Source organism: Macrotis lagotis, chromosome 7 (genome assembly GCF_037893015.1).
Source record: "Macrotis lagotis isolate mMagLag1 chromosome 7, bilby.v1.9.chrom.fasta, whole genome shotgun sequence".
NCBI classification, from domain to species: Eukaryota; Metazoa; Chordata; class Mammalia; order Peramelemorphia; family Peramelidae; genus Macrotis; species Macrotis lagotis.
In genome coordinates this window covers 214,378,205-214,397,171 of record NC_133664.1, presented here as the reverse complement: position 1 = coordinate 214,397,171, position 18,967 = coordinate 214,378,205, and the positions used below count along the sequence as shown (strand labels likewise).

At 32.9% G+C, this 18,967-nt stretch overlaps 1 protein-coding gene across 1 annotated transcript in view; it reads right to left on the bottom strand.

Moving 5' to 3' along the window:
- Nucleotides 1-4,761: 4,761 nt before the first annotated feature.
- The window catches only part of TMTC1 (transmembrane O-mannosyltransferase targeting cadherins 1), a 219,893-nt gene continuing 205,687 nt past the window's right edge, over nucleotides 4,762-18,967 (bottom strand). The window contains 2 exon segments of the mRNA XM_074194798.1: nucleotides 4,762-14,675; nucleotides 18,587-18,664. Of these exon segments, the coding sequence (XP_074050899.1) occupies nucleotides 14,523-14,675; nucleotides 18,587-18,664 (231 nt within the window). The 3' untranslated portion in view covers nucleotides 4,762-14,522.

Below are 18,967 nucleotides of genomic sequence, written 5' to 3'. Positions count from 1 at the left end.
GAAGAGGTTGAATTTAAACTCAGATTTTCTTATTCTTTTTAATGATCTTGAGGGTTCCCCTCCTTTAAGGGAGGTCCTAAATTCCAGGGTTATAAGTCTGGAGTATTGGGTTTACCAAAGGAGAGAGAAATTTGACTTTAACAAACTAGATTGTACCTCCCTCCCCTTACAAAGGAGAGATCATAAGGAAAGCAGAATTGAAGGACAGAGACTCACATGTCTGGTAGGAAAAGAGTGTGAGCAAAGATACAGAGGCTGGAAGTATTATAGGGTATGGAAAGAGGGTGAATAGAAGATCCTGGCTAGAGTATCAGGCATGGTTGTTGTAACAATAGATAATGTTGGATAAGTAAATTGGACTAGATTATGATTTTGCACAGTAAGATAAGGAATTTAGGTTTGACTTGGCAATGAAGAAAACATTTTAGGAAGATTAATTTGGCAGCAATGTACAGTATGAATTGAAGCTATATCAGTTAGAAAGGAACATGTTGGGGCAGTCTGGATTTGTTGGGATTGTGGCAGGATAAATGCAGGAACAAGTGAAAGGGGTATTTCAAATGAAGAATCAACATGCTTTGGTGTCAGGACTGTAGAATGAAGAGGAAAAGTCTGGATGATTTCACAAAGTCAGGACAAATGTGGTGGTCTGAATAGTGATAGAAATGGCCTTAATAGTGCTCACTCACCCTCATCTTCAACCTTTACCGAAAGCAGCAAACTATCACAGAATCAGTCAATTACTGTACTTAACTAAAGGAAGGACTGTAGTATGTTGTTTTACCACCAGCTGGCACTGTGCTTCCCTAAAAATTCAAATATATAGTAAAATTAAAACTCAAATAAGCTTCAAAGTTGTTACATTGCCTTTTTTATCCCATCCTTCCTTCCATCTGAATTTATAGGTATGGTCATTGGAGAACAAAAAGGAAAGGACTTGGGTAATTTGGGTAGCCTGGTGAAGATTTCTTCACCTTGAACTCTGAGGAAACAGGGAAGGGCAATCACAGTGAAACGGGGTTCCACTCAAACTAGGAATTGCTAGTTTGGCTCTTATCATTTCCCTGTCACATTTTTAAACTCAGCTGCTTTCCACTGTGACTTCCCTTAACAAGTTCTTCTTTGCTTCTACAAGTCCATGAATATCTTCACAAAATAATTTCAGTTTGGGGTATTCACTGAATTCTGCTTGTAAGGCAACAGCCTATAATATCTCCTTCCTCCATTTCCAATACATGGACAATAACTATCAACACACTGTTCAGTAGCAGGTATCTTGCTTTCATCTATCCAAACCCTGGAAAATTCTGATGGGACCCAACATAATTGTTGATGAAGAGGAATTCTTAACTAAGCTAAGGGTTAGATGTAATTATAGTACTTAAAATCATATAAAACTGAAACACTTTTCCAAAAGTAAATAAAAACTGTTAGAATTAGAAGGGAAATAGTTAAATAAGAAATATCTTTGTAAAAATGATAATGCTATATTCAAGGTTTACAGGGAATTGATATAAATATATAAAAGCCATTCTTCATTAGATAAGTAATCAAAAGTCATAAAGCAGTAGTTTTCAAATAGAGAAATCTAAGCTAAATACAAATTTATGAAAAAATTATCCAACCAATAAGAGCAATGTAAATGAAAATAATTTGAGATTCTATTTCACATGTAGAAAATTAACAAAGACAACAAAAGAGAAAAAATGGCAGTTATTGAAAGATAGACACACTATTATACTATCAATGGAGCTATGAATTGGTCCAACTACTATATAAAACTATTTCAAACTATACCCAAAAAGATGCTAATCATTGTCCTAGCGATAGCACTATTAGCTATGTAAAGCAAACAGATCAGATTATTTATAGTAACATTTTTATGTGTATGTGGTAGCAAAGAATCCAAAATTAAGCTTGGGAATGCCTAAATAAATTATGGTTTATAAATGTAACGAAATACTACTGTGCTGATAAGAAATTACAAAAAAGTGAAATCTGAGAATTATATGAACTGCCACAGAGTTAAATCACTATATACAGGAGAAAAATTTATGATATAACCACAATAATGTAAAGGAAAATAACTTTGAGAAACTTCAGGACTTTAATTGATACAGTGACTAATCATGACTTCAGAAGACTTATAAAAGGCAGTGTGGGTAGGTTACTGAACTTGGAGTTAATAAAAACAAATTCAAATTCAACTCAAATTCCTAGAATTTACTAGCTGAGCAAATCACTTAAGGTCTCTGTGCTTCAGTTTCTTTGTCTATAAGTTGGGAGGAAGAGAATGTCTCTCATCTCTAGGCAGAGAAATATTGTACAGGAGGCAGTGAATGAGATATATATTTTTAGATCTGGTCAATGTATGAACATGTTTTATTTGACTATATTTGTTGTAAGGGAGAATTTCTACTAGGGAGGAAAGGATTGTTGTAGAGTTAGAGATGGGAAAAAATAAGGAAAAAAGTATCAAAATATTTTTAAAAAAATAGAAGAAGAAATTCAGTAGGGAAACTAAAGCAGGACATTTTGTTACCACTGTTAAAAGAATTATGATTTTCATATTGAACCTCATGATATAATATATATATATATAAATGTATAATGAATTTAATAATAATTTAGTTTCTAGAGATTCTTTTCACAGTCAGACTCTGTTCTGGGAATCAGTAAGAACAAAGCAGTAAGAGCAATATGTTAAATCCTGACAGGACTGCATTCTTTCCCTGATCTGTACTTGTTAAGTAAAATGAATCAGAAAACTATGAAATCTGTTCTATACTCAAGAAAGTATCCTCAAGACTACAATCAATTTAACCATTACCACAGGACTTGAGGACACCTGTGTTATCCTACTTGAACAGCCAAGACTTGCTTTGCTTATTGTACTACACTGATGGGCTTGTCCTGGGAAGATCACTAAAATTCCCAAACTGACTGATTTTTGATCTGCCTTTCCCCTCTTTTCCCCCTTATGATAATGTACATAATATCTGCTTCCACTAGCAAGCTAGAGCTCCAATAAGGGGAGTAATCCTGAGATTTGGGAATCTGTTCTTGCAATAAAAATAACAAATAAACTGCTACTTGATTATTGATATTCTCTCTCTGGTCTGCTCTGTTATCCCCAGATTAGACTAAAACTTCTGTTAATACTGCTTAACAATGTTAAAATTAATATATATATATTTAAACTGAAATCCAGTTTTATATACAATTTTCATTTTTTTTGTTCTTTATATATTAAAATGTGTGTTGTATTATATTTTGAAATGTTGTATATATTGAAACTGAAAAAGATAAATCCTACCAAAGGCAAAAGAAACACACCCAAGGACATTTCAATGAATACACAATCTGAGAATCAATGGATATCCACTGCATACCAAGTAGTTAAGAGACTGGGCCACTTGCCTTTTTATAGAATAGCCTGAGAGAATGGTGGGGCTATATGAAGAGGGGTTCCCAGAAAGGTGAATTAGTCAGATCTGATGAGCTACAAGGAAGGAGATACTTCCTAGTAGTAGAATGATTGAAAAATTATAGTTTACAAGACAAAAGTTTCAAATGAGAAAGATATCACTATAACTCAATGACTTTTCTTTTCCAATGACTGAGATGTAAGTACTGAAGAAGACAGGGGAAAAGGAGTAAACCAAGAAAGAGACCATTCCTTTCCTGCCTAGTGTTTCATTTGTCAAAACCCCTAGGGTAAAGAGAAAATTTACATGTAGGGGCATTTAGGTGGGATAGTGGGTAGAGCTTTGGGCCTGGAGACAGGAAGACCTGCGTTCAAATCCTGACTGAAACAATAGCTGAGTGACCATGGGTAAGTCACTTAAAATCTCTGTTTGTTTTATTTTCCTCTTCTGCAAAACAGAGGTAATAATAATAATAGCACCTACTTCTCAGGGTTGTTGTGAGGATCAAATTAGACAATAATTGTGAAGCACTTAGCACAGGGTTGGCACATGATAATTGCCATATAAATGCCATTCTTCTTTTATTATGCTTGAAAATATTGTTTTCAACATAAACCATCAGTAAATTCAGATTTGGGAATGCAGGTCCATAGATTTGATAGCAATGATGATAAGCTTAAATAGCAACCAGCTAAGGTATTGCTGCATAAAAGATTAGCAAATCACAAAAAATCTAGCATCATCTAACCTGTGATCAGGCCAATTTATAATATTGCAGAAAATGCAAAAAATGATTATATATGTAGCTGGATGACATTAATCCCTGTCCATGTAACATATATATTGCATCATCTTATGTATCAATCATGTGATTCTGAATGTATTTTGCTGTTCATGTTTATGTTTCATATATGCATTATAGTTACATGTCTGTTAGCTATGTTTTGCTGTTTGAAAGTATACTAATGATTTTACTTGTATCGTTTGCTCTATAGGTAGGGCAATTAATATTATTTCAATTAGCTAAGCTTTTTTACTACTAGGTATGCAATTTTTAAACATTATTTCTGTACAATAGGTATGACTATCATCATGATGCACATCTTATATTCTACATGCAATTTAAATATGTCATTAAAGCAGCCTTGCAAGTTATGATGTCTTCTATTGGTTGCTAACCCATGCATGTAACTTCAATGTGATAAAAATCATATAATTGGATAATTATGAATTTGGAATAATAATTTACAATTGCAACATATCATAAATATAATAAAGATGTTATTAAGTATTTATGATGTCAAATATTGTGCTGCTAGATAATATTTAACATACGAATTATTTTTATGAGGAATGTTTGTGTTTGTATTAAATGTTTATATTTATTGTTTATGTTTGCAGATACTAATAAGTCCTAAGTGATTTTAAGTGTCTTCAAAATTTAGGGCTGAGAGGAGGAATTCATGTGCTTTTCATGACATCACCTTCCCTGATGTCATGATCTTCTTCATCTTTCCAAAACTCTTGGTACTATCAAGGTAAAAAGAAATTATAGAGAATCCTATAATCTAGGTAACACTGGTACATTCTCCCATAAAAGGATAAAAAATATATATGTTATTCCACAAATCAGAACAGGTATGCCATTGTTCTCTCTCTTTTTAATCCAACCCTACCTGCCTTTTGCTCTATATTTTAAGGGACTTTACTACTTGGATGTCTCACTATTACCTGAAACTCAACATATCCCAAACCACCATTCTCTCTGATAAGCAGATATTCTCCCAATTTCCTTATTAATGTTCATGATACTAGAATTCTTCATAATCTGGACTATACTTCTTTAAAGAACCAAAGATCAGAAAGGCTTATAATCTTAAAATAAGCCTAAAGTCAGAGGATCTTGTATCTATGTAAACTAGCCCCATCTTTTACCAATGAAGAAACTGAGGTCTAGGAAGAACAAGTAGCACATTATGGATCTTAATTCAGGTCCTCTGACTCCAGGGTCATTGTGCTTTCTGATATGCTATATTACCTTTTGTTTTGTCCCTCCATCCTCTAGACTCAATCTAAGATTTCTCAAGACATTAATTTGAATAGTTTCAGGTTTGTTGTCATTATGTTGATAGTCATCAGTCCTTAGCAGTAAGTGAGACACATTCTACTTCAAGTGTACCTTAGTACTCATCTGGTGGGAAGGTGTGGCATTCACTCAAGTTCCACTGAAACATTTGGCAAGGCATGCCTTCTTTATTCTTTTTTATAATAGGTTAATTAAATTCCAAAGTCCAAATAATCTATACTTCAATGTTTAGAATAAAATACACATCCATAGTCTATTCACAAAATTATTTTCATTATGATTTTATATAAAATAGACAATTACATAAATTTTATTTTGTAAATACTCTATTCAGAGCTTCTTAGGCAAAGGATACATAAACCAGACAATGAAAAAGTCTATAAATTATTTGAGTTTTCATTAGCCTATATCCGGGCTAGATATTTATTTTTTAAGAAAATGATATATGCCTAACTGTATTAATTAATGTAAAAACAAATGTATAGCATATACAACTGAGAAAAAATATAAAGAACACTGAGCAATTTTAGGAACAAAATAGGGATCAAAAGATTTTTACATGAAAAAACATGCTATAATTTCTACATATAATTTCAAAAAAAATCCAAAAGATGTTGTAAGATGAGTTTTAATTGCATTTTCTTTTCTTTTTTTTAGCCGAATTAAGTTCTTTTAATAGATTGCAAATATAGATATTCATCCACACACTTCAATCAACTCTTTAAGAACACAACTTAGGTCCAATATGCTTCTGAGAATATAATCTTTCTCATTTTTACATTAAGGTCTTATAACCAAATTTTCACTTGTACATTGAAAGCCTTAAGAAAAAAACATTAATTGCATTTTCTAAAAAAAGAAATAGTACTCACTTTTAACAGCTTAGCCCATTAATGCCCATGCTTTGGATTACCATCATTACAACAGCTACTGATGATGATGTTTGTCCTTCATTCTTGAAGACCATGACATCAGGGATGGTGATGTCAAGAAAAGCACATGAATTGGATTTTTAGTGAAGGGGTGCTGGGCTCCCAAGGGCAGATACAAGTCATGATGACTGGAGATGGCCCTGGATGCAAGGCAATCAGGGCTAAATAACTTGTCCAACGGTCACACAGCTAGTAAGTGTAAAAAGGTCTGAAACTAGATTAGACCTCCTGTCCTCCTGACTCCACTGTACATATAGCTGCCTAATGTAAACATCTATTTCCTTAATGAACTAAACTTTTAAAATTCATATTGGGCAAGATACAAACATCTAATAAGAAATTATTATATGTCCCTAAGTTTCAGAAACTTCCTAATTAGTAATGGAAGCTTGGTTTTAGAGCATGCACAGAGTACTGAACATAGAAGCTCCTAAGGCATTTGTCCTGTATATGCCTGGATGTTCTACAGTGGACTTTCTTTCCCCAGCGGTCCCACCTTTTTAATCTGTTCCAAGAAAAACGGACCTGGAGGTGTTTGTTTCTATTTTGTTTGTATGTTCTTGATTTCAGGCACAGGTATAATTCCCACAGGGCTGAGAGTTGGAGCCCTGGCAACCTTGAAGCCAGGATTCCAGGTGCATGGTACAGCCAGAAGGCCTGGCAAGTAGACCCAGCTGGAGAAGCTAGGAGACTTAGGAAATCAGACCCAGAGACAGTTTTTGACTTGGAACTGGGACTGTGCCTATAGGAACTGAGCTAAATTGTGAATCTAATCCCCTTTCCATCCTCAAGACAGGGGTGGTAGAAGAGTTTCCCTTTGGGATTATTCTTTGTGCTGAGGGAGTGAGTCTGTATAGATGTAATTATATCTTTGAAGTAAATATTTCTTTGTAAGAGCTGGGCTATGGAATAGGGGAACCACTTCCTATTTTGGGAAGAACACTGCTGGTGGAGGCAGAAAGCCTAGACATCCCCAACCCCCTTAACAGTACAGGAGAAGCTTGAGAAAAGGATTATAATCTAACATATATTCAGGCAGTGGGAACCATAGCAGTCAGTGTGTCCCATATCAAATAGCACTCTAAAGTTACAAGTTTATTAATATTATTTCAATTTATCCCTTCAATATTCTTAGGAAGTTGGTGCTATTTTTAATCTTCATTTTACAAATAAGGGAACTAAGACTGGCAGATTAGATAACTTGGTCATGTTCACCTAGCTAATCAGTGTCTTAACCTGCTTCTAGGTCCAGCACTATATACACTGTTTCATCACCTACTACCTCTGAATATCAACTTTCTCAAAATCCTTCCAAATCTTTGAGGCCTAGCTTGAGTTACCACCCTTTCTATGAAGCCTTTCTTGATATAACTCCCTACTCCCTGCCCCAAAACTTCTCATCAGAAATATTTCCTTCCATAGGATTCCTCCTCATATACTAATTTATATTATTTTTACTTGAGTCTCTAACTTTCTAGCTCCTCTAAACTGTATGTTCCTTGAAGAATCATATAATTCATCTGTATAGCTCCTAAGGTACAATGCCTTTCATTTTTTCTTTCTTTCTTTTTTTGGGGGGAAGGGGAAGGGATGTATTTTCATTGGCATAAAAAAAGTCCTATGTGAAAAAGCTGATCAACAACTTAAAAGCAAATTACCTGGGCCATTGAGAGGTTAAGCAATTTCCTTATGATCCCAAAGGTGACAAAGGTTGTATGTCTCCATTGCAAGAACTTACTGTCTCCCTGCCTTACACATATTGAGATATTTAATACCTATTTATTGATATTGAGTTTATAACAGTGCATTCCACTATTTATGCTACTCAGATTGGGGGGGCAGCCAAGCAAATCTGTACATAGACTGATAAGAGACCTTTCCAGAGAGGCAAAAATGAAGGTATGTAAATTAGAATAGTGTTTCATTTTATATATGTTTAATATCCCTAAACATTTTAATAGAAGGATCCTTTAGAGATCAGAAAAGAAATACTGAATAGGTATCTACAGAGATAAAAAATTAATACCATACGTATTTCTTTACATAACTTTTTTTTGCATTTACTTTAAGGAATTTTGACAAGTTGTGTATGTACATGAATGTAAATGACAATGCTTCTGCATATGACAATGTAATTGTCCCTTAACTCTAAGTCACATACCTATTGAAAACAAAGAATTGCTATTTTAGATATTAAATATATTCATATAGTTTTTTTTGTACCAAAACACTAATAGCAAGCACAGAAAGAGTCACTATTTTAAATTATAATTATTTTTCAATTTGGGAAATCACCAAATTTAGTTTACTAGACTATCAAGAAATCTAGATTAAAAAGTATATTTATTTTTCAAAAAATAATTAGAAATGCTATTTACATAATCATGTCATGACTATATGACAGGGAGTATTTTAAAAGTAAAAGTGAGGGGCCACTAGGTGGTGCAGTGGAGGGAGCACTGGCCCTGGAATCAGGAGGACCCGAGTTCAAATCCAGCCTCAGACACGTAATAATCATCTAGTTGTGTGCCTTGGGCAAGTCACTTAACCCCATTGCCTTGCCAAAAGAAAAAAAATGAAAATGAAAATGAAAAAACAGCAAAAGTGAGCTGGAAATGTGGGAAATTTATTATTTTTAAAAAATAAACAAGCTATAGTCACACAGTTTTAAAATAATCTATTAAGCGTTTCCCATAAATTTATTTTCCTAAGAACAGATTACAAACAAAAACAAGGGGAAAACTGCAAGGAATCTATTCCCAACTGCAAAGAATAAATGATTACAGGCATAAATTATGAGTTAGATAATACATTTTGAGTGTCTTAAACAATGTGGCATCCCTTAAAGCTGTATACAATAAGCTGTCTTGATGCATGTAATCTCATTCCACTACTCCTGTCATTTTTGAATATTCTAGCTAAAACTATCCAGTTTCATAAGCCGTTCAACAAAATTTTGCTTCTCAATTTTGTGAAGGTAGCTACAAATAATCAATTATGTTTCCTCTTTAATTAGTCAGCAATCTTTGGTTAATTTTTTATTTCAGCCTAGGAGTTGAATGTCAGAAATTCTAAAAGAGCATATCCACTTTTCTCTTTGGAAACTAGATAGAAATTAGTTATCCCTCTGTAACTTAGGATCTAAGTCCTAGTGAATTTCTTAAGGCACACAGATGTTAATATTAAGTGATTTGGCCATATTTGCATGACTGAGAAAAGAAATTTGAACCCAATTCTTTCAGAGGACAAGCCTAGTGGTGTGTTGCTACTGTATTATATACTTGGCTCAGTAAGAAAAGTAGTAAAACTCCTATGAAAGCTGCCAGATAAAGATATTCACCAAGCAGGTTGGATTTTTCCCTTCAATTAAAATGTGCACAAACTTTTTTCGTTAGCTTTTCCTTTCCAGTCTTTGTAGTTTAATTTGTCTGGAACTGTTCTGATGTCTTTATCTAAATTCTGACCTAAAATGCATCTACACAATGTAATTCTAAAATATGTATTGTGTAAGGTGTTTCTTCTTAAGAATTTCAGCAAATATCACTTATCTCACATGTAACACTAGACTGAAACTAAAATATTTTGTGAAAGACTTAAAAGCCAAAGGAAAAAATGCATTCCAGGTGACCCATAATATATTGGTAATCTTTGGCTTGTTTTATTTATACTATTTTTCTTTAATAGTTATAGTTGACTCTGCAGAGATCTGCATAACTTTATATACACAAAACAGCTGGGAGTATAATGAAGCACTTTCCTCTTTTCCTGGTTTTTAGATCATTAATCTGGGGTAAAAAAAACAGTTGGTTTTAAAACATTACTACAGAATTTATTTTGGAAGATGAAGGTTCTTTTTTTCCTTCCCTCCTTTATCAACTGACTTAAAAAAAAAAAACAACAGATGGTTTATACTGTAACTTTAAGAAAAAATTCCAGGAAGAATTCCACCAGTTTACAAAGTTTACATCAGTTACAATCTTTAGAAAAGGTAATTTTTCATTAGGCACCTACAGGTTTGCATATGTATTTTGTGGTGGGAGAGAAATGGAAATAAATATATTACACCTAGAATAGAAGAGTGCAGGAGCAGGACTTTAATCATTGAATTGACATTGTCAAATTCAGTGCTTACCCATTTCTATCTCATTCATTCTCTGGTTTCTTCCCCCATTTTACCAATATTCTATATTCTATGATCATTCCATGATTCTGCCAATAAAAACAGCATCATTACTTCAGTCCCAAATACCATGTAAACATTCATACTAACCTCTCAAGTCACAAGGCCATCTAAGACCATACATTATAAAAAGTTTTAAATCTGCATTGATTGGAAGAGGGAGTTTCTTCACACTGATAAACCTATGCAAATTAAATCACAGGCCCAGATTTCTAAAAAAAAAAATCCAAATAAAATCTGATATAGAATATCCTAAATGTCTTTTAAAATAAAATAATATCTTATTACTTCATACTTTTAAAAGTGAAAAACATTTAGGTGCAAAAAAACAAATTATATAAATAGTGTTTTTTTTGTTTTTTGTTTTTGCTTATTTCTCTTGGATGATTTTGAGATTTCATGCCATTTTCATTATGCCAGCTGTCTATATAGCTTCAGAACATCTTTTTTTCAAATGGAGTTTTTTCCCCCTCACTTTTTGGACTGGCTCTATAATGGGTATAGAGATTTTCTCATGAGGGAACTCCTTCTACCGATACAGATTTGCACTAATTCTGAAACTTACAATCTTAGAGAAAGTTACATGAACACTGAAAGATTAAGTGATTCACCCAGGATCACATGGTCAGTAGATGTCAGAGATTGTTCTTGAACCCAGGACTTCCTGATTCCAAGAATGGCCTTCCATTGCTAACATTTTGTCGTTTGTTTTATAAACCTCAGTGTTTATAGAATCTGAAAATGCTGTTATAAACAAGCTGGGGCTCTTTATAACTTGAACATACTTTATATGTAATTTTGGTGGTGCTATTACAACCATTAAAAACTTATTTTCTGGGACAGCTAGGTGGGCAAGTTAGGGGCGGCTAGGTGGTGCAGTGAATAGAGCACCTGGATTCAATCAGACCTCAGACGCTTAATAATTACCTAGCCGTGTGGCCTTGGCCAAGCCACTTAACCCCATTTGCCTTGCAAAAACCTAAAAACAAACAAACAAAAAAAACCAACTTTATTTTCCTGAGGAATATTTGAATAAAAAGAGTGAAATTAAAATTTTCTTAAAGTTTTAACAAGATATGACTCACTCCATTAAAACATTAGCCTAAAGTACTGGTGATAATAATATTAATATTTGTATGGGTTTCCTTTCAAAGATAATTTTATATTTTGAAAATCGATAAAGAATATGAAATTTATGTTCTTATAATTTAAGTTTCTTAGGATTAGATATTGGGCTATGTCATACATCTAGGTGTGGTAGAAGACATTTACCCTCTCTGTTACCTTCCTAATCTATCCCTGAGAACCAGAGGTTCCTGCTTATTTATTTTTGGTTCTGATTTACTGGCCTACAGAGTGGATCCCATGTTCCTCCCTACTTAGATATGAATGTCTTTGAGTCTACCTTATTTGAATAATACCCGGCACAGTGCCACACACAACATGGCATTCAGTAATTCCTGTTTAAGGAAATGATTCTCAGAATCAAGTTTCTAGATTTAATGATTAACATTTTCATTCTCTTTGTTTCAATCTTTTATAGCAATATCCATCATGTATGACTAGCACATACCCATTGTGCTGCCCATTACTTTAGAGTCTAAATCTTTAGATTTACTTTAGAGTCAAACTCAAATGGAAATGGGGGCCACTAAAATGTAAATATATGAGCCACATGTTTGACATCTCTGCTGTAGTGTGAATACTCTTAGAATTTTGCTGCTTTTCAACTTTGGAATTGTCTTCTGTTGTTTTCATTACCAATTTGGAAAGATAGTATTCAACCACTACCAAAAAACCCCTTGATTTTTACATACATATATGAAACATTTTATTATAAGTTAAAAATGAATAACACTCAAAACTAAAAGTCCAAATTGTGAGCTTCACTTTGTTTCCATTTTTGTTTAGAAAAAGACATATTTTGGGGCAGCTAGGTGGCACAGTGGATAGAGCACCAGCCCTGGAGTCAGGAGTACCTGAGTTCAAATCCAGCCTCAGACACTTAATAATTACCTAGCTGTGTGGCCTTGAGCAAGACACTTAACCCCATTGCCTTGCAAAAAAAACCAAAAAACAAACAAAAAAAGATATGTATTATGTTTAATTAGCCACTTAGACTGTTTCTCATAGAGTCACTGAAACAAAATAATACTCAGTATTCTTCAAGAAAACCTAACAATCAAAAAATCCATTTATAAATCAAATTAACCAAGGCCCTTGGGTCTAATTCACTTCATGTTCTAGGCACAAAGCCTCACTAACCCTAAGATAAGTGAATTGGGTTCTCTAAAGTATTTGTTTAAAAATACTTTTGTGCTTGATTGTAAAAAAACTTTCTCAATATTTTATTTCCCCCCTCAAAAAAATAATGAGACCTATAATATACAATATTAAGTTAATAAAGTAATTTCCGTTATTTATATTGTTAACTTTGTCTTGCAAAATTACTTTTTCCATCAAAATTTCAATATTTGGGAGAATGAAGATACAAGCATTTATTAAATATAATATACAAGCATATTATTAATAGCTGTGTTATATGCTGGGGATAAAAATACAGAAGGCAAGATGATCCCTATCCTTAAGAATCTTATATTCAAATAGAAGGAGATATTTTAGATAGATACTGATATATATAAAACATATTTATATCATACAACATATCTGTATGATATATCTATCATATAAATATATCATATCTTATATGCATACATTTTTATGTGTAGCATTTATATATACATATATATGATATATATGGAGGTAGGAGTTAAAGATGGAGTTTTTTTCATTTGGAAAATGATAAGAATGGTGTGTGGAGTCAAAGGGCAATAGATTGGACACACCCTTTCTGGAAATTATAGTGCTGATTTAATAACTGTGTCCAAATTAGAGAAAGGGAAGAGGGTTCTCACAGTGGACTGGCAAAAAGGATGAGCAGAATATAGCCTGGTAGATCCAGGGGTGATTAGGCATAATAAACTCTAACAATAATGAAAGCATGAGAATAATATTTGTGATTTTAACAGCTCTGCTAAAATATTGAAGGGAATTTATTACAAAAGCAATAGAATGTGTAATAACATTAAAATATTCAAGTAAATAATTAATTACATCATTCTTTTCCCTTTCTTCCTCCTCCACTTCTCTTTAGAAATGGACAGACAGGGATTTCCAAGCATAACTCTAGTGGCTTTCCTTATAAATTATATAAGAATGAAAAAAAAAGAAATATGAGAATGACTTGTTTACTCCTAATAGAACTTTGAAAATAACTCCCTCACATTATCCTTTTATATAAACCCTGTGCTCTCTCTAAGGTTCCATGCATTTATCCCCATACTGTCTCCAAAGTTGCAGATAATATCACATTGGCCCTCAGGATTAAGTAAATTATTCCTTGTTTGTCTAGTTTTAATATTGCATGCAAAAAACCCAAAATAAATATTGCATGAAATTTTCTATTTGGTTTACCCTGTAAGTGTTCAGTCTCTTAATCTTTTATTTTCTTTTCCCCTTCTATAATATCTAGATGTTGTGCCTCCATAGTGTCTAATTTTTTTTTTAATTTCTTGATATGAATAGCTGAAAAAAAAGATTTGGGGTTTCAAAACTGATAGAATTGAGCAATATTTGAGGAAACACTAGGGCTAACCCAAGCATGACAATTGGTTTAAAATGAGGTTATTTCCTTCTTCTTTTTCCTCTGTTCTTGACCATTCTTTATGACCTATAGAAATAAAGATTTCATTGCACTAGTGTTAGCAGTGGATGTATCCATATGCACTACCCTGGATGCTGAGTTTGCCCAAAGTCTTATCTCCACTGGAGTGAAAAATGAAGCTTCCCATTACTTCCCCTCTCCCAGGAAGGTCAGATTATCCCAAGAACCCTAGTCAGAGTGCTACTGTGTCCGATCTTTTTCTCGAAACTTCTTGTAATCGCTTTTCTAATCGATCCAATTTGGCCAAATTTTCCTTCAACAACTTGCTATTTGGAACCAGTTGTAAGGCCTTCTCATAATAACCTCTTGCAGAAACATAGTCTCCCTGTGGGGGAAAAAGAGGAGAGTTATATATTCCATTAGAATACTTACATCTGAGAAAGGCAAACGTGAGAAATCAACATTATCTACACTCAATTTAAATTTAATGTATTAAAAAGGAAATATTATACATTACTGGTAATTTTATCCTTGTTGGTAGATGCTTTCCAGAAAAATCTAATTGTATTAAGTATAGGACCAGATGAGGAATGTGAAGAAACAAGAAGCAAACCATAACTTGAGAGCATAAAAGAACAGTTTTTCAATTCTATTAATGCAAGTTATGAGGATTTAGTGTAATTATTTGCAAATGACAGCAAGGCCACCACTAGAAAGTATTTTCATGAGTAGAACACAGCGAATGCCTTTTGGTGTGAAGGTAATCTCTCTGAATTTCAGGTTATTTTCTGAGACTGATCAAGATGAGATGGGTAGGTGATACAGTGGATATAGTATTAAGCCAAGTATGAGGGAGACCTGAATTCAAATCTAGCTTTAGACACTTACTAATTGTGTGACTTTGGACAAGTCAATTAACTTATATTTGCTTCAGTTTCCACAATTGAAAAATGAGAATAATAAGACCTCCCTTCCAGGGTTGTTGAGAAAAATCAAATAAGACAATATTTACAAAGGACTTATCCAGACCTTGGCATATATTATGCACTACAGAAATGCTGGCTATCATTATTATTATTATTATTATTATTATTATTATTAGTTGTTATGTTAAATAGTGGAATACCAATAAAATACTAATCTGTACTCTCAATTCTAATAGTTAGTTTTATCTAACTACCCTTTTGTAAGTCCCTTTATGTATGAGGTTTCAGTTATTTTTGAAAGGTTTTTCTCAGTATAACTTCTGTTACAATCATTATCACTTTTCAAAATGTTTTCTTCTTATAGCATAAAACCAAAACAAAGACAACAGCTGTGTTGCATCCATGGTCACAGAATACTACATCAGATAAATGTTTGAACCCATCTGTCTGATTTCTAAAGAGTACTATATACCATATCATGCTGTCTCTCTATTTAAAAACATATAGTGAAAAAAACTTCTGATTTTTTAAAGAGAAATGGCAGTTTTATAAAATGAAAGTGAAGGTAATTTAAAAAGTGTAGTATTCAGGCAATGGACATGACTCTTGAGAGCAGTGTATGAGAAGGGAAGAAATGTCTCTGTTGCTGAAACTGCTGCTCTTACTGACAATCCAAACCCAACTGTTCTTATCTGTTCTTTCTACTTTATCACAGTTAGCCTTATTGTCTACATGGTTTTCATTCTCTTGCTTGCAGTCTGAACTGCCTTCTTTGTCTCTTCTTCATCCTCAATTCTAATGGCTAGCTTTATCCAGCTACCCTTTTGTAAATCCCTTTGTCTATGAGGTCTCAATTTATTCATCAATCCTTGCCTTCTGCTCCTAATTCATAATTTCATACTTTCTTATTTCTGTTAATGGCATAGTGATATTGTCTCATTTACCCAGATTTATCATTCAATTTGCAGATGGTTCCTCCTTCACTTTTAACATTCAATCAATCTCTAAAGGAGAAGGTAAGGGAATGTCTCTATATAATATCTATGATATGTCAAATACTATTAATTAATTAAATGCTTTTTACAAATATTATTTCATTTAACATCATAACCTCTACTGTTCTTATAAGTAAACAGAGGTTAAGTGATTTGCCAAGGGACATACAGTTAATAAGGTCATACAGCAATTCAGAGCTTCTTGATTTCAGACAAAGCGTTCATTTTAGGAAAATCACTTTAATGATTAAATGGAGGATGGAGTAGACAACCCCATCATCAAGCTATTGCAATAGTCCAGGCATGGTGTGATGAGGTCCTGAACCAGGGTAGTGGCAGTGGCAGAGAAAAGAAGGGGTACAATTGAGAGATGCTGCAAAGTGAAAATAGACAGGTCTTGGAAACAGTTCAAATAAAGGAGTTGAGAAATAGTACAGAATCTAGGAGAACTGGACCTCAAGCATGAGAAACTGGGAGGATAGTGCTGCCCTCTACAATATAGATTTTGCAACAACTAAAAAAAGTAAAAACACCATATATTTAGGGGGAACTTCTGGAGCTTACATAAATGGGAAAGGATATCTACCAATCTGGAGCTGTATTACCCCTTTGCCATATGTACTTGAGCCTGTTTTTCCCTAGTCTCTAAATGTACTTGTGGGAGAGTATGCTCTGGACTTTTGAAGGAAACAATGAGCATAGAGAAGGAAAAATATATCTACTAAATGGAAGGAAACAATTAACTATGTAACCATGAATAGGATGAATTTACAACAACATAGAAGAGATTAGTAGAATATAAAACAAATAATTAAATACAAATTTTCTCACATAATTAAATGGTTTGGAACAAAAACTATTACAACTTAGCTGAACACAAAATAATCAAAAGTAGTAATTGTGATTTTAGACAAATCAACAGCAAAAATAAAGTTTAGCAATTTCTTAAAAAGAGAAACTATTTTTAGCTTATTGGAAACATAAATATCTAATTAATTTTAATACTTAGCATATATATATATATATATATACACATATATATACCAATGGCATACCTTCTCAATGCTTAAAGACATTAAGTGTACTTTTAAATTAACAACGAGAAAGAGACAATACAACTACAATTTAAATTGCGGGACCTTGGTTTATCCCAATCAACCTTAATATATTTAACCAAAAGCAAACAAGAATTAACCAAAAGGACTTGAAGAGAATTTCAGAAAACATTAGATATGAAAGATGTCTGGTGATTACTAAATAGAAAAAGAAAGTTGTATATATATTTCTAAACTGTGCATGGCACTTTTTACAGAAACTTATCAAGTTTTATAAAATAAAAATCTCACAAAAGTAGAAAAAATAGAAATATTATATACATACTTTGTTAATTACAACACAGTAAAATATATTAAAGGGGAAAAAACTAAAATTACTTGATCCTAAAGAATTACTGGCACACCCAATTTGGATCAAGGTACAACATGGAAACAAAGTAAAGACTGACGGAGTGCTATCTGTGGGGTGGGGGGTGGGGGGGAAGGAAGCAAGATTGGGGGAAAATTGTAAAACTCAAATAATATCTTTAATAAAAATTTAAAAAAAAGAATTACTGGGTAATAGATATAATAGATAAATTTATTGAAAACAATTACAATAACACATCATTTCAAAATTTCAGGGACAGAGCAAAAGCAGTTCATAGGAATAAATTTATGCTTTAAATATTTTTATGAACAAAAAGAGAGTAACTGTGAATTGATGAATTGAGAATGCAACTAAAAATATTAGAAAGCTAGTAAGATTTAAAAAACCAATTAAATATCAAAATGGATTTGCCAATTTAAGACTGATTTACTATACAATGTTAGAAATAGAAGGAATCAGGGCAGTTAGGTGGCACTGTGGATAGAATACTGGCCCTGGAGTCAGGATGACCTGAGTTCAAATTCAGCCTCAGACACAAATACTGACCTAGCTATGTGACCTTGGGCAAGTCACTTAACTCTACTGCCTTGCCAAAAACAAAACAAAACAAAACAAAAAAAAAAGAAATAGAAGGAATTTTAAAGATTATCCAATTCAAATTCATCAGCTAAGGACCACACAAGCAATACATGAACAGAATATAAATTGTGATATACAGACTCATATACCTATATCCTGTAAAAAGCAAAGTCAATTATATGTTTAAAACACTTAGATTTTCTGACTATATTCATCATTTAGATATGTGTCATGTGTTTCATGGAGCCTTTTTATGGTCTGGTGAAGCCTATCAACTTCTCAAAATAATATTTTTAAATGCATGAAATAAAATACAGGAAAGACAAGTAGAGAAAGACTTAGTCTATGTAAAAGGAAATTTCATTTACTACCTTGATGTGTTCAATTCCACCCATGTTCATCCAGGCCTGTGCTTGTTCTGGATTCAGTTGCACAGCTACTTGATAGCTCTAAATAAATAAGAAACAATTGCAGTTCAAAAAGTAAATACTAATTAAAAATACATTATAGGTGTTATATTAACTCCTTTATTTGTAGACAATTTAAATTATTAATATACTTATAAAATGACAGCCATTATTTCCATGACCATCCTGTTATATCTCTTATATTCACTTGATCATCTAAGTTTTATGAAGTGTAAAGTGAAAGAAGCTTTAATTTCCCGGCAGAGTCATCCTTGCAGACTCATTGAAATGGTTGGATTCTTTAGAAAATATATTATTTTTATTATGGTACATTAATTCCTATTG